Below are 14997 nucleotides of genomic sequence, written 5' to 3'. Positions count from 1 at the left end.
AAATATAGTCTCTATAGAGGAAGCAGGAGGTTCCTACTGTCTTAGGATTTAAGAAGACAACAGATAGTTATTGCTATAATCACATTGTTTGGCAATTGGGTTAACTTTGAAAAATCCCTTTGTTAGGATGTGCTGTATCATATGCACCATCATCATATTTTATATCCTTTGACATTATTTGTATATAGTTATGCCACTGGTTGCTTCTGTTCTCCCTGGACTAAGCTTTTAAGAGAGTCAACATATCAAAGACTCAGCCTATGTATTAAAAAAAACTCAGTCTGTGCTTTAAAAAGTTTGAGACAGGGCAGGGGTAGATAGCATAATGGATATACAAACAGACTCCCATGCTTGAGGCTCCAAAGTCCTAGGTTCAATCCCCTGCACCACCATAAACCAGAGCTGAGCAGTGCTCTGATAAAAAAAAAAAAAAAAAAAAGCTATCAGGGGAGGTGATGGGATACAGAGTTCTGGTGGTAGGAATAATGGAAAGCTGTACCCCTCTGATCATATGGTTTTGTCAATCTTTCCTTTTTATAAATAAAAAATTTTAAAAAAAGAAGATATGGAATGGGAAATGATGTGTGGAACAAAGATTTCTCTGTGTGTGTTTCTCTTTCTCCCAGTCCTTACCCCCCCCTACAATGTTGAGAGGACCAGAGATAGGCCTAAATGGTTGTGCGGGAGACACAGGACTTTGAAGTGTTTCTGTAACTGAAAAACTGGATCCATTGCTCATCATACAAGAAAAACATTTTAGTTGGGGGGGGTGCATCCTTCCCTGGAAAATGAATGGCTGGTTACATACTCTGAACTTATAGTCTCCCAACTGAAAGGTCAAGAGGGAATCTTCAAGACCAGGAAAAATGAATTCAGGTTAAAAAAAATGTTATAGCAAAATAAAATATTCACATTTGGAAAAGGTAGATAGCTTCATGACATTGCCATTAAATGAAAATCAGAATTATATGCAAATATAATGTGCAATTTCTACACAAATAGATGCATATGACTAGTTAATGTTTTTTTAAAAATTATTTATTTATTTTCCCTTTTGTTGCCCTTGTTTTTTATTGTTGTTGTAGTTATTATTGTTGTTGTTATTGATGGCGTCGTTGTTAGGACAGAGAGAAACGGAGAGAAGAGGGGAAGACAGAGAGGGGGAGAGAAAGATAGACACCTGCAGACCTGCTTCACTGCCTGTGAAGCGACTCCCCTGCAGATGGGGAGCCGGGAGCTCTAACCGGGATCCTTACACTGGTCCTTGCACTTCACACCACGTGTACTTAACCTGCTGCGCTACCACCCGATTCCCAAATAGTTAATCTTTTATTTATTAAAAAAGAAGTAAAAGGATCTCCATGCTTGCTATAGTACCATTATAAAAGTATGGTCCAGAGTTAAACTTTTGTTGGTATTTTTGTGTGTCCGTTTAATGTTTACATTTTTTTCACAGACACATATGTAGAAATTTATAGAAAAATAAGGGCCTGGTTGTAACACAGTGTTTGAGTATACACATTACCATGCACAAGGACCTAGGTTCAAGTCCTAGATCCCCACCTGCAGGAAGATACTTCATGAGTAGTGAAGCAGTACCGCAGGTGTCTTATTTCTCTCTCTCTCTCTTAACATTTTTTCTCCCTCTTCTAAAAAACTTTTTATCATCTTTATTTATATATTGGATAGAAACAGCCAGAAATCCAGAGGGATGGGGTGGTGATAGAGAGAGGAACAGAGAGACACCTGCAGCACTGCTTCACCACTCGCAAAGCTTTCTCCCTGCAGGTGGGGAACGGGGGCTTGGACCTGGGTCCTTGTGCACTGTAACATGTGTACTCAACCAGGTGCGCGACCACCCACCCCCTTATTTCTTTCTATCTCTACCCCCTTAATTTCTTTCTGTTCTATTAAGTAGAAAGGAAAAAAAAATTTTTAAGTCTTCTAGGAACAGTGTATTTGTTATGCAGACAGAGACCCCAAGGATAATGTGTATCTAGCTAGAGTTCAAATCAATTCTCCTGAAATATAATATCTGAGGAGGGTCTTACATTTTTTAAAGCTATTCCTAATCTTCATATTTTAATAGAATGGATTCTTCCATAGATAAGTTATCCATTCATCAAACAAATGTTTACTGATTTTTTTTTCTCTAGCTCAACCATAAGGATATACCATTGAATGAGAAACATCAAGTCTCTGTGCTCACAGAGTTTATATTTCAATGGGTGAAAGACACTACAAATACACAAGTAGATAAATGATGATATAATTTTAAGTTATGTTATAAGGCTGTGTTGATGCCCACCAGTCAGAACCCCCCAGGACACACAGAGAGATGGTTTTATTGGCAATGCCAATCTCATTCTATATTGAATCACAAGGAGTTTCAATGAGCAAGTATAATAAACCAGTGTCTTTTGCAGGATTCGGTGATATTAGGTGATTTGGAGACTCGTTCAAATGTGGTTTTGCTTTAATTTGGGTATTTAAGAAAGTGGTTACAATTATACAATTAAGTACCATAGTCATTTGTATCCAGGAGGTAAAAAAGTGAAGCTTAGTGGAAGCACTGGTCAGTAGAGAAGCAACAGTGACTTATGGGAAGAGAGGATGTTTGGTCGTGTGTGTGTGTGTGTGTGTGTGTGTGTGTGTGTGTGTGTGTTCTTAGTGTTCTTGTTTGTATTTCTGCTTAGACATGATTACATAGTGGTTTTCTTTGTTGTCTTTCACCAACATGGGTATAGTAACCCTGTCTGAAGTTTAGTTTTGTGAACATGTTTCTATTTAATGGGATAACAGCATTGCTGAGCTGTTAGTGCAGTTTCCCTCACCAGTGGCTATTAGTGGTTTCTTCTCTCTCCCTCCCTCCCTCCCTCCCTCTATTTCTCTCTCCTGTCCTTAATTTCTTCCTTCCTCCTTCTCTTCCTTTTTTTTTCTTTTTTAAAATATGAAGAAAAATAAAGCAAGTTAAAAAAATAGATATTGACCCAGGGATGAAAACTGATTAAGAAAGAGTGCTTAAACAATCTTCATTAGTTTCATCTGCTCTGTTCTTAACTTTAGGTTCCTGTTTATTAAACAATTTGTCCTGCTTTATATCTTACCAGTTTTCAGCCACCAAGTTGCAGACTTGATGCCATCCTGACTTCCCTGGGCAGACAACCTCACCAACATGTTCTGGAACTTCACCTCTCCTGAGCCCTATCCCACTAAGGCAAGATGGAAACAGACTGATGCTTATAGATCCACCTGCCAGTGTCTATGTTCAGCGGAGAAACAATTACTTAAGCCAGATATTCCACCTTCTGCATCCCATAAATAATTTTGATCCATACTTCCAGAGGGATAAAGAATAAGGAAGCTTCCAATGTAGGGGATGGGATGCAGAACTCTGGTGGTGGGAATTATATGGAATTGTACCCCTCTTACCTTACAATCTTGTTAATCATTATTAAATCACTAATTAAAAATCCTTATTGGGCTGGAGGAATATCCTACTTGGCAGAGTGAATGCGTAGCTTCGTGCATGGTCCTGGTTTTAGTCTAAGCAGCATGGAGGAGAGCCAGAACACTGGTAATGTGCTCACCCTCACCATGCCCATATGTATATATTTATTACTACCAGGGTGTTGTATGCTTTACAATGGGTTGTTCCAGCTCTCCCCTGCCAAGAAAATTGGATCAGTCCTGCTAATTTCGCGGGCCCGCTTGGCCCCGCCCCAAGGAACCCCTAGAGGGTTCCAGAGTTCCAGAGTTCCAGAGTTGGAGGGTTGGAGAGTTGCAGAGTTAGAGAGTGCTCGGCGCAGTCGCAGGGGAAAGAGGCAGCAGAGTTCTGTTTGGTGATTAGTTTGGTTTAGTTTATGAATCGTTGTTCCTGAATAAAGAAATACAGCTTCCCTGCCCAGCCGTATGTCTCTGGTCGTCTCTGTTACCCGCCCCTGAAGCTAGCCTGGCCAGGTGGAGCCTCCGAATTTTAACAACACCAGGGTTAGTGCTGGAACTCAATATATCTGCACGTCGAATATACTGCTCCAGGCAGTCATTATTTTTTGATAGAGACAGAGATAAATCCATAGGGAAGGGGGCTAGAGAACAATAGAAAGAGGCACCTGCAGCATGGCTTTGCCACTTGTGAAGGTTCCCTCTTGCATGTGAAGACCAGGAACTGTCTCTCTATCTTAATGGGAAAGTAATTCGAATGGTGAAATCAAGAATGTACAAAGCCCCAGATCATCAAAAAAGTGAACTAGTCCTTACTATACATATATCATATCATGAAAGGTCTCAATGATGTAGGGGGAAAAAGCCAGAAGATATAACAGTTAAAATATGGTTGAGTTGTAATAATGTGACTGAAAAGTACTGTGCCTTAAATGCCTTTCTCTGCCCAATAACAGTCTGCTTGGTCTAGAAGTGAGACAGCTTTGATATGCAAGGTTATTGAAGGATTTAAGCTTTATCTCCAAGCTATCCTGGAGAGAATGATCTAGACATATGTGGTTAAAATGCACTTGTACTGTGGCCTGGTGACAACTCTCTCACTAGTACTCACATGTCGCCATGCACAAAACCCATTATTAACAAGTCCCCAGTTTTTCACTGCAGGTGCTAAGCTTAAAGAGTGCTGGAGCAGACACAGGTGGCAGTGTATCTGACTGAGCACACATTTTACATTGTGCAAGGACCCAGGTTTAAGTCCCCCCCGCCCCCCAGCCTGAGCCCTGCCTGCAAGGGGAAAGCTTCACAGATGGTGAAGCAATGCTGCAGGAGGCCCCTCTCTATCTCCCCCTTCCTATCGTTGCTGATTGTCATTAATTAATCAATAAATAAAAATAAAACAGAGTGGTGGAGCAAGCTAAAAGTCTCTTCTCTATCCTTCTCTTTCTGTCTCTGTCTCCTACCCTCTATCAAAAAGAAAGAATGAACAAAAGAAAAAATAGAAAAAAGGAAGGAAAGAAAAAAGAAAGAAGGAAGGAAGGAAAGGAGGAAAAAGCTACTGAGAACAGTAGAATGATATTAAGCCTAAAGAAGGCTGGGGCCGGGTGGTTGCATACCCGGTTGAGCACACATGTGCAAGGACCCAGGTTTGAGCCCCCAGTCCCCACCTTCAGTGGGAAATCTTCACAAGTGGTGAAGCAGAGCTTCAGGTGTCTCTCGCCCTCTCTATCCCTCCCTTCCCTCTCAATTTCTGACTGTCTATCCAATAAATAAATAAATAAATATAATAAAAAATTTAAAAATAAGGGTGATTTAATCAAAAAAGACATGATGTCCTGAAGACTCCTTCACTCCAGAGCAACTAATCCCTAATACATTCCTTCACAGATAATTATGGATTACATTGTAGCCCTGTATGTATGAGGGTTGGAGAGTGTGGGGTTCTTGATAGAACTTTGTACAAGGGAGTCGGGCTGTAGCGCAGCGGGTTAACTGCAGGTGGCGCAAAGCACAAGGATCGGCGTAAAGATCCCGGTTCGAACCCCGGCTCCCCACCTGCAGGGGAGTCGCTTCACAGGCGGTGAAGCAGGTCTGCAGGTGTCTATCTTTCTCTCCTCCTCTCTGTCTTCCGCTCCTCCCTCCATTTCTTTCTGTCCTATCCAACAATGACAACAACAATAATAACTACAACAGTAAAACAACAAGGGCAACAAAAGGGAATAAATAAATAAAATAAATATTAAAAAAAAGTCTTTAAAAAAAAGAACTTTGTACAAGTGAGGGTTCAGAAAGTCACTACTCTGAGTGGAACTTCAAAGACTACAAGGAGAATGAATTCATATTACAGTGAAGAGTTCAAATATTCTTTTTGTCTGGTGAATGTTTCCCCAGTTGGGAAAAATATTAGTCATACAAATTTCTCAGAAAGCTTAAAAATAAAGCTATCATTTACTGAACCTAAGTGTGAGGAAAACAAAATCAATGTAGAGTTGATCTTCTAATGGAAGTAAAGTTGCAAAAAAACATGTTTCTGACGTCTTGTCGACTGTTTAATTTTTTAAATCTTTATATTTTTATTGAATAGAGACAGCCAGAAATCTAGAGGCAAGGGGATTATAGAGAAGGAAAAAGACAGAGAGACACCTGCAGCACTGCTTCACCATTTGTGAAGCTTTGCCCCTGCAGGACCAGCGGCTCGAACCCTGGTCCTTGCACGTTGTAACATGTGCACTCCAGCAGGCGCACTACCACCTGGCTCCATGGCTGGTTAACTCTTTATTATATATTAGTTTCATTTACTAAGAACCAAATTCAGCTGACCATCATGATAGGTATAACCAATAATAGCTCAGTCACCTTTGTTTTTTACTTTACTAATAACCTTTCTCCATCACTGGGAAATTAATAGTGAGTCTTGGAAGAGAGCATGAAAACCAGTATCTATGTATATTCAATACAATAGTCAGTCAAATAATGAAGGAAATGCCATTTGCTATGACATAGTGATATCTAGACTATCCTTTATCATTGAACTTTGTTATAATTTATAGTTCAGTTTAAGCTGTCAAATATTTTGGCCATTTTTTCTTTAAGCTGCCAAATATTTTGACAGTTTAAATAGCCATTAAGGATTTTGCAAAAGTCTCAAAATGATCTATCTGTAAATTAATTAAAATATTGCACCAATTAGACACAGCACATCATGCTCAATGTTTAAATTTATTTGAAAGCATTTAGCCCAATTTATGTTAACGCACAAAAAGTCACATCCAATAAACCACAGTTGCTGAGGAGACAAAATAATCGTGTTCTGTCACATTTCCACACAGGGATTATTTGATATTTAATTAACAGATGCTAAATCACAATCACACGTAGATAAACTATTTATGCTCTCAGTAGTAGTAAGAACCTCTTTTGAGAATGTAGGGTCTTCTGGGTTTATTCTCATAGAGCTGCCGTTTCAGGATGTAAGGAATTTTTCTCTTTAGAACTTCTTCCTTCTCATTTTTTTCATTTCCAGTATCAAGAACATCCTCCTGGATCACCTGAAAGATAGACATAATCACTGAGATATATACATAATGTGCAGAATGTCTTTATTTGTTTTCTGCTTTTGTTTTTTCCACCATGGTTATTACTGGGGCTCAGTGTCTGCACAACTCCACTCCATCACTCCCAGCAACCAATTTCTTATTCTTTGGATAGTACAGAGGGTACAAGAGAGAATGAGAGAAAAGAGTCACTGAGAGGAGAGACACATCTTACACTTCACTGTTCCTGAACCTTCACCCCCTGTAGGGAGCAACAGAGAACTTGAACTGTATCCTGGTACATGGTAATGTTTGCACTTGACACAAGTGAGAACTAGCATAACAATAATTATATATATGTATTTTTTAAATCTCTAAACTCCTGATTTCTACATTTTTTTCCTGTTGCTATTCAGATTGTAAGACACAATGGCAAGTATCTATTCAGATTCTACTGCTTAATAATTAAAAGCAAATTTAGATTCAGTCACTCAAAGAATTTAATCCTCACTTAGTGTTGGTATGCTTCTAAAAACCCCTTCTGTTTCATTAGTTTAATCCCCCCTGCTTAACAGTATTCTATTTACATAACCACTTCATTCTATTTACATAACCGCTGTTAACAAGCACCACCCTCCTCCAGGGCATTGATGGTTCAGTGGTAGAATTCTTGCCTTTCTCCGCCCCCTCTCCTTGTCATACCCTGATTTTCACCAGTCACTTTTCTCTCCACCCTCTCTGCGTGGCATCCTGTTCCCACCCTACTGGGCTAGTATATTTATAAGGACAAGATTGTTTGTAGTAGTTTAGTTTTAGCTTAGCTTGGTATAGATTGCGCTGCGTCCTGCATGAATAAAGAGATACTGCCTACAGCCCAGCCATGAGTCCCGGGTCGTCTGTTACCCGCCCGTGAAGCCAGCCCGGTGAAAACAACAACTTAGAACTCTGCCTAAAATCTCCAGGAATATACCACACTCAAAATTAGTTCCACTTTTTCTAGTAATGCTGTTCTGATAATATAAATTAAAATTTTCAGTCAGCATTAAAATATTTAGTACAAGAATAGTTATAGGCTTATTGTATGTGTATCTGTTATTGTTTTCTAAGCTTTGTGGTCACTATAACAAACACTTATTAGTTTTGAATTATAACTAAATTCTGATCTATAATTCATGTACATTAAGTTATATCACTAAATACCTTGTCTCAACCCACAGGTATTAGCTGCAGAGAAGGTAGAACAGCTGTCAGAAAATCTACTTTCTTAATCTTTTGTTTCTCTGAGCATATAGTCTGTAATTACTTGTACTATGCTCTGAATGACACTATAATTTTCTTTTAAATAAATCATAACTTCTAAAATGGGAAAAATTCTCATCTTAGAAGTACCACTTCATCTGCATACCATTTTTGAAGGTCCCCCTCCCTGGGGTGGGGGTATACCTGACATTTTCCCATGTTAAAATTGGTATATTTGATATTTTTTTCCACTTAAACATGTTTTGAAGACTAACTGAATTGGAATCCAGTCATGAATAGGCCAACAAGTACAATCAAAATTTTTGTTGTTGATGTTTGTTTGTTTTGTATTTTCCATCTAAAAATTATAACTTTGTTTATAAGTTATAATAAACACTATTTTTGCTTTTTTATTTCCTTTGTTTCTACAGTGTAGACCTCTGCTAGTATACCAGTATTTTTTCTGGTCCTCTACCCTTACTTTACCTTTGACTAACCGCAAAATAAATTGACACAAGAGTCATCAAAAGAAAACACTAATTTAATTTTATGTGTAAAATGGGGGAGTCATGGAATATTAAACCAATTGAATAACTGAAACAGACAGTATCTGCTTTATTTTTCCTAGTCTGTACTCAAATACAGAAGAAATACTTTGTAATTATTATTTTACTTTTAAAATAAAATTAAAAAATAATATTTCAAGTTAACATTTTTTAATTCCCTAAATACTCGGGCATTCTAGATTTCCAAAAATGTCCTGATAATGACATTTATTTGAGCACAGTAAAATATGCAATATAATCTACCTTGACCTGGAGAGAGAAGAGGAAAAAAGGAAAACATCAAAAAATAGCAATAGGTGTAGGTGTGACATAGAAAGGAAGAGAAGGCAGGACCATGGGGGGGGGGGGGAGTCTAAATATATATAGATATAGATTGAGCTATAGAAATGATAGTCAACCTGTATCCGTGACTTTAGAAGAACTACTGCACTTTATAATGGAGGGAATGGGGACACAGAACTCTGGTCTTGGGGACGGTATTGACTTATACCTCTATTGTCACATAATTTTGTGAATTAAATCACTGATAAAATACATTTTAAAATAATATATTCTCCTTAAAGAGAACTACCAGACAATTTCACTCATCTAAGGAATCTAGAGAACTGATAGACATGATCTTTCAGTGGAAAGGAAGAAAGAAAGAAAGAAAGAAAGAAAGAGAGAGAGAGAGAGAGAGAGAGAGGGAGGGAGGAAGGAAGGAAGAAAGACAGACAGACAGAAGGAAAGAAAGAAAGAAAGAAAGAAAGAAAGAAAGAAAGAAAGAGGGAAAAAGAAGAGAGGAAGAAAGGAAGGAAGATAAAGGAAAAAGCAAAAGCAAACAAACGGTTCCTAAGACTTTGTGAAAGTTAAGGTAGTTATCTTTGGGGTGTCGGAAGATTGGGACACAGAACTTTGGCAGTAGGTGTGGTGTGGAACTATATTCTGTAATCTGTAAATCTTGCAACCCACTGTTAATACAAATAAAGAAAATGTTTCTTTTTTTGAAAAAAAAAACATTTTGCTACATCCAAATATTTGAAGAACACTGAAGACCTGAACAAACATTAACCTCAAGGATTTACCCTGAATTATTTTCTAGTTTTCCTGTTACAATCATGATCAAGATTTTAAATATCAGTATAAATGAGAACTAACTAGTATAACAATAATTATATGTATGTATATATGTGTGTATATATACATATATATTTTATCCTCTTACCTCCCAATGTTGAAAGGCCCTGCTGTGACAGATTTTTCTGACCTGGTATATGGTCAGCATTGCTTCCAAGCTAAAGTCATCTAAAGCAATGGGAGATTTCCTTCTTGTAATAAGCTCCTCTTCACGAAACTCTCCAGTTTCCTCAGCCTGGCTGTTTTGGCTATTTACAAGGCTGCAAATATTCAGCAGGGTCATTTTCCAAGAGGAAACACTTCCTTTGCTAATCTGAAATAGAGAATAAGATAGATATTACAGTTAGAACTTGTGTTATTTGAGACCCAAATAGACTTCTGAGTCAATATATTTTAAGGTCTAACTCTATCCTAACAACTACACTATAACTAATTTAGTAATTTAATCTTACAAATTAATCAGTGGACCTTATGTATTCTATTAAATATATACATAAGGAAATCAAATACCAATGTAATAAGTAGAAATATATTATGTATACATCACAGATAAAAATATGAGAAAAATGCCATTCTCTATTACGCACTAGTTTAGTATCTAATGAAACAGGTACTAAGATGACACTAACACAAATAGACATTTACAGGAATATGAGATGATTAATATATTCCACACATGAATAACTGCCATAGGCAGCACCACAGTTGACATGTTTGTTTGCACATTAAAATATTTCCTAAAACAGAACCCACTTTATAGTCACAGAAAAACATATACGTGCTCAAATTTGCCCAAAATGTCTGTGAAGGATTATAGGGCCAAAAGCTTATTTTTGTTAGAAGATAATAATTCCCTACAATCTCAAATATGTATCAAAATGGGTATTTTTTTCCCTTCACATCTTCAACAAACACAATTCTACAACATACTGTGGATTTTTTGCACCTGGAACAAGCTTATTCAGTAAGAGAAAAGAAACCTGAGTTCAATATTGCTCTAGAAATCAGATGGGAGGTTTAACATGTAATTAGCACAGTAATTAAATGTGTTCCAATGGAGTAGCTTTTTGTTTGTTTGTTGTTATTCTTTTGTATAAGTATATATTTTGCAGGAGTGTAGTGACTCTATGGTGATTCCATTGCTCCTGGTGGGCACTTTCTTCTTCTTCCTCCTCCTCCTTTTTTGTAATTTTTCTTTTGACAGAGGGTGAGATAGAGAGAAAGAGATCAAACAGACACTTGCAGCACTGTTGCACTGTTTATGAAGCTTCTCCTGCAGGTAGGGAGCAAAGCCTTGAACCCATGACAGTATGTGTGCTCTGCTGAGTATGCCAACGACATGACCTTTCTAATGGATTATCAATCCTACATACAGGTTGGATTCTGGGAAACTTGTTTTCAAGTTTGCAACCAAGAGAAGAATAATAGGGTCGCTATACAAAGTTTTACTGGACTTAGTAAAAATAACAAAACAGGTACAGATAACACCTCTGGTATTTAAATCCAGACATGTTATCTTGTGTACTTCTCTAAATGAACTCCAGTCTCAGAATTTAAAAGGTGAGGGTAAAAGGCAAGCAATATTAACTAAGCCATTTGCTTCAGAACAAATGATTCATAAGTCAGAATGGTTTCATCTTTAGTTTCTGCTTTCCAGTCTGTTGCTTTTCTGCTAACCAGATTTCTATCATAGAGTTACATGAAACTTAATTTAGGAACTTCAACTTTACTTTTGTCAATGCAATTAAAAAGGTGCAAATCTGGGAGTCCTGCGGTAGCACACTTGGCACAAAGTGCAAGGACTAGTTAGGATTCCGGTTCAAGCCCCCGGCTCCCCACCTGCAGGGGAGTCGCTTCACAGGCGGTGAAGCAGGTCTGCAGGTGTCTCTCTGTCTCTCTATCTCCCCCTTCTCTCTCAATTTCTCTCTGTCTCTATCCAATAACAAATAAAAAAATTTTTTAAAAAGGTGCAAATGTCACTGAGTTTTCACATGCAATTTTTAACTTCAGGTCAATAAACATTTCATTGTAAACATTCTGATAAGAGTGCAAAAAAAAATACCCCTAAGTACATATTTCCTCATTTTAAAATATGTGATTCCTTAAAGATAATAAATTTAAAAAATTTAACTTAAAATATATGTGACTATGTACTGATTGATTATCTCTATAACTTCTCTCTCTGACACATCAACACCTTAACTGCTTTGAACTTAGAAAGTTTTCCCAAAAAGAAAATACCTCCCAATGAACTTTTCAGTCTTGTTAAGCAGTTGCTACAAAAAGAAAAAAAGAAAGAAAGAAAGAAAGAAAGAAAGAAAGAAAGAAAGAGAAAAGAATGCTGTGTTTATAATGAGAATACATATTTTCTTCAACCCTTGGTTAAAGAGAAGAAAAAGTTACCTTTGATGTATGCATATTGGTCAATAAATCTGCTTCTAATGTCTTCATTTCCTCTTCTGAATCTGAGTGAAATCAAAACCACATGTTTACTATATAATCACAGTATATAGTTACATTATAATGTACAGATTTTTGAAATTGGTCTCAGAAATTAGAGATATATTGTCTTTTCTCTGTACGTGTTCTGGTTAAAGAATATTCAGAAAACAATCATGGTTTTATCTTAAGCTATCAGACACCTAAAATGATAGAAAGCACTTAAAAAATAAGCACATGATTATACCCCAGGATAACTATTGACAATCTGGAGTTGTTTAATCTTTGTGTCTCAGTAAAGATGTCTATTTAATATACCAGAAATACCATAAAGTATATTGCTTAATTTTACCATTATTTTGCATAGATCTTTGCATAGATATTTGACAAAAACAGCATAAGGAAAAGATATATACAAGAGACATTTTCAAGATAAGTCCCAAGAGATTTGGTGACTGATAACCTTAGACTAAGAGACATGGAGATCTTTTATTTTGAGATGCTATTTTTAACAACCACTCCTTTAAATAACTGTCTTTCTACTTTAAACAATAATTTGGAATTATGTGTACTTATGGAGTTTATCACAGTAATTAAGGAAACTTAAAATGGAGTTGTCATTAATATATATACAATAATGTTACACATGGATATCTGATTTTTTAGGATATTCTTAGTTTCCACTAATAAACATTTTACAGAGAATAAAAATAAATACTTAAATAAAAATAGTATTAGGATAATATAATGACTTATAAAATAGTATAACAAGGTAACCACTCAGTCACTGAACACTGTATCATACAGACAGAAGAAAGGATCACCTTGCATGTATTATATACTCATGAAATAGAAATTTCACTTTTGGAGAAATGATTTGTAAAATTCATTTAAGAGTTAAATTAAACCAGAATTCTCCTACTTGTTTAAAGGACTACCTGTTTTTCAAAGTGAGATAAATTCCAATGGTCAGTTATCAAATATATATGCCAAAGCCTCAAAATGCTGACTTACTATGGCAGGAATTTTCAGGATTCAAAAGTACATTGTATAATTACTAACCCTATTTTTTCTTCTAGACTGTCAGCATACCTTAAATCTTATGTAACTATCAGATAAAATCATAATCATCAAAAGTTGGTATTATATGATAAAATATTTTCAAAGTTAAAAGTTTAAGATCTTTTTCCAATAGTTCAAAGAAAAAATCTGGTATATAACATTTATAATTTTCTGAAAGATTTAATCTCACAATTTAAATAAAATTTATAGGATGTTTGAATTAAACATTTCCATGTCACATTTACAAGACATATAAGCATTAAACCGGTTATATGATTTTTATGCATCTCCCCCATGATTTTGCACTATGATGTGATGAACTATTTATCAAACATGAGTTAAAACATATCACATCATTATAAGTTTTCATGATACTCTGAAGTTTAAATCTTATTACCAAAGTTATTGATAGGTAATAACATATGGCTTCTCTTTAATAATCACATGTAAAAGACAATAAAGTTAAATGATTTACAGCAAGATAAAATGTCAACTTTCCCATTGATATTGCATCAATCCAAGTGGCATGCAAAAATCCATCAATTTAATAGTATGTCAGTTGTCACACAGACTACATAAAATACACCCTCAAAAAAAATTGGGATACTTTTGCATATTCTAGAAATAAATTTCTACAAATAATACTGCACTCATTTGCTTGTGAAAGAGCAATTGTCACTGTCTTATCTTTATATACATGTTAAAAAATAATTTGAAGGTGGGAGAACCACTTGTTTAAGAGGATGACTGAGGATGAGATCAAAATTTTGGATGGTGGAGTTTTAACCAGGAATTTCCACTTAGATAGGAATCCTGTCTGTATTCTCATTAAATAGTAGTATTCTCATTAAATAGTAGTATTCTCATTCAATAGTAGTATTCTCATTAAATAGTAGTATTCTCATTAAATAGTAGTATTTTTTCTCTAATAATTACATTCCACAGGGAGACATGAAGTATTTCACTGAAACCACTTTCATTATTCTGCAATTTTAAAAAGAGAAATCTCTCATTTCTTGCAATCATAAAGAGAAAGAAACTATTCAGTTGCTATCAGTAATAAGCCAATTCAGAATAAAGGGAACACTTTTCCCTGGATACATTAGCGTAACTAGCATCACACTGTGAAAAAGGAAAAAAATCACTTCAGAGAGTTATGAAAAGCAGCTGAGCTTACCTGAGCCTAGGCTCCAGGAGCTGAAAGCCAGAAGGATCATGCACACCAGCTGGATTTTCATTCCCGCCATCTCTCCTTGAACCTTCTAGCAAGCCAAGCCAATATACCAGAGACTGGCTGAAAGAGAGCTCTCTCTGATGCTTCCTCTTGCCTTCAGCTGGCTTTGAAAGGAGCTGAACTATGAGAGATGCTGTGACCATTCCCTACACACACACACACACACACACACACCACACACACACACACACATATATATATATATGTAGGGGGGTGATGTCATGAAATACAGGGATTATCTCTTCAGGATGTGCCCTCCCCACTTCCTCCTTCCCTCTTCCTTTGTCCCCATCTTTCCTCCTCCACTTCTGAACCTGGAGTAAAAGTGACATCTTCCTTAATTGCTGCTGCTGCTCTGGATTTCTGA

The 14997-nt window shown here is 36.4% G+C and overlaps 1 protein-coding gene across 1 annotated transcript; it reads right to left on the bottom strand.

The window, feature by feature from the left end:
* Window positions 1-6641: 6641 nt before the first annotated feature.
* On the bottom strand, window positions 6642-14791 carry NTS (neurotensin). The gene is made up of 4 exons (XM_007516211.3): window positions 14574-14791; window positions 12299-12360; window positions 9984-10208; window positions 6642-6989 (listed from the first exon to the last, which is right to left on the bottom strand). The coding sequence occupies exons 1-4, from the start codon at window positions 14641-14643 to the stop codon at window positions 6837-6839; spliced, it is 510 nt and encodes a 169-aa protein (XP_007516273.1). The 5' UTR covers window positions 14644-14791; the 3' UTR covers window positions 6642-6836.
* Window positions 14792-14997: the final 206 nt, after the last annotated feature.

The sequence above is a fragment of the Erinaceus europaeus genome, chromosome 7 (genome assembly GCF_950295315.1).
Source record: "Erinaceus europaeus chromosome 7, mEriEur2.1, whole genome shotgun sequence".
NCBI classification, from domain to species: Eukaryota; Metazoa; Chordata; class Mammalia; order Eulipotyphla; family Erinaceidae; genus Erinaceus; species Erinaceus europaeus.
The sequence above is the reverse complement of the archived record's forward strand: the minus strand, read 5'-3'. Positions and strand labels throughout refer to the sequence as shown.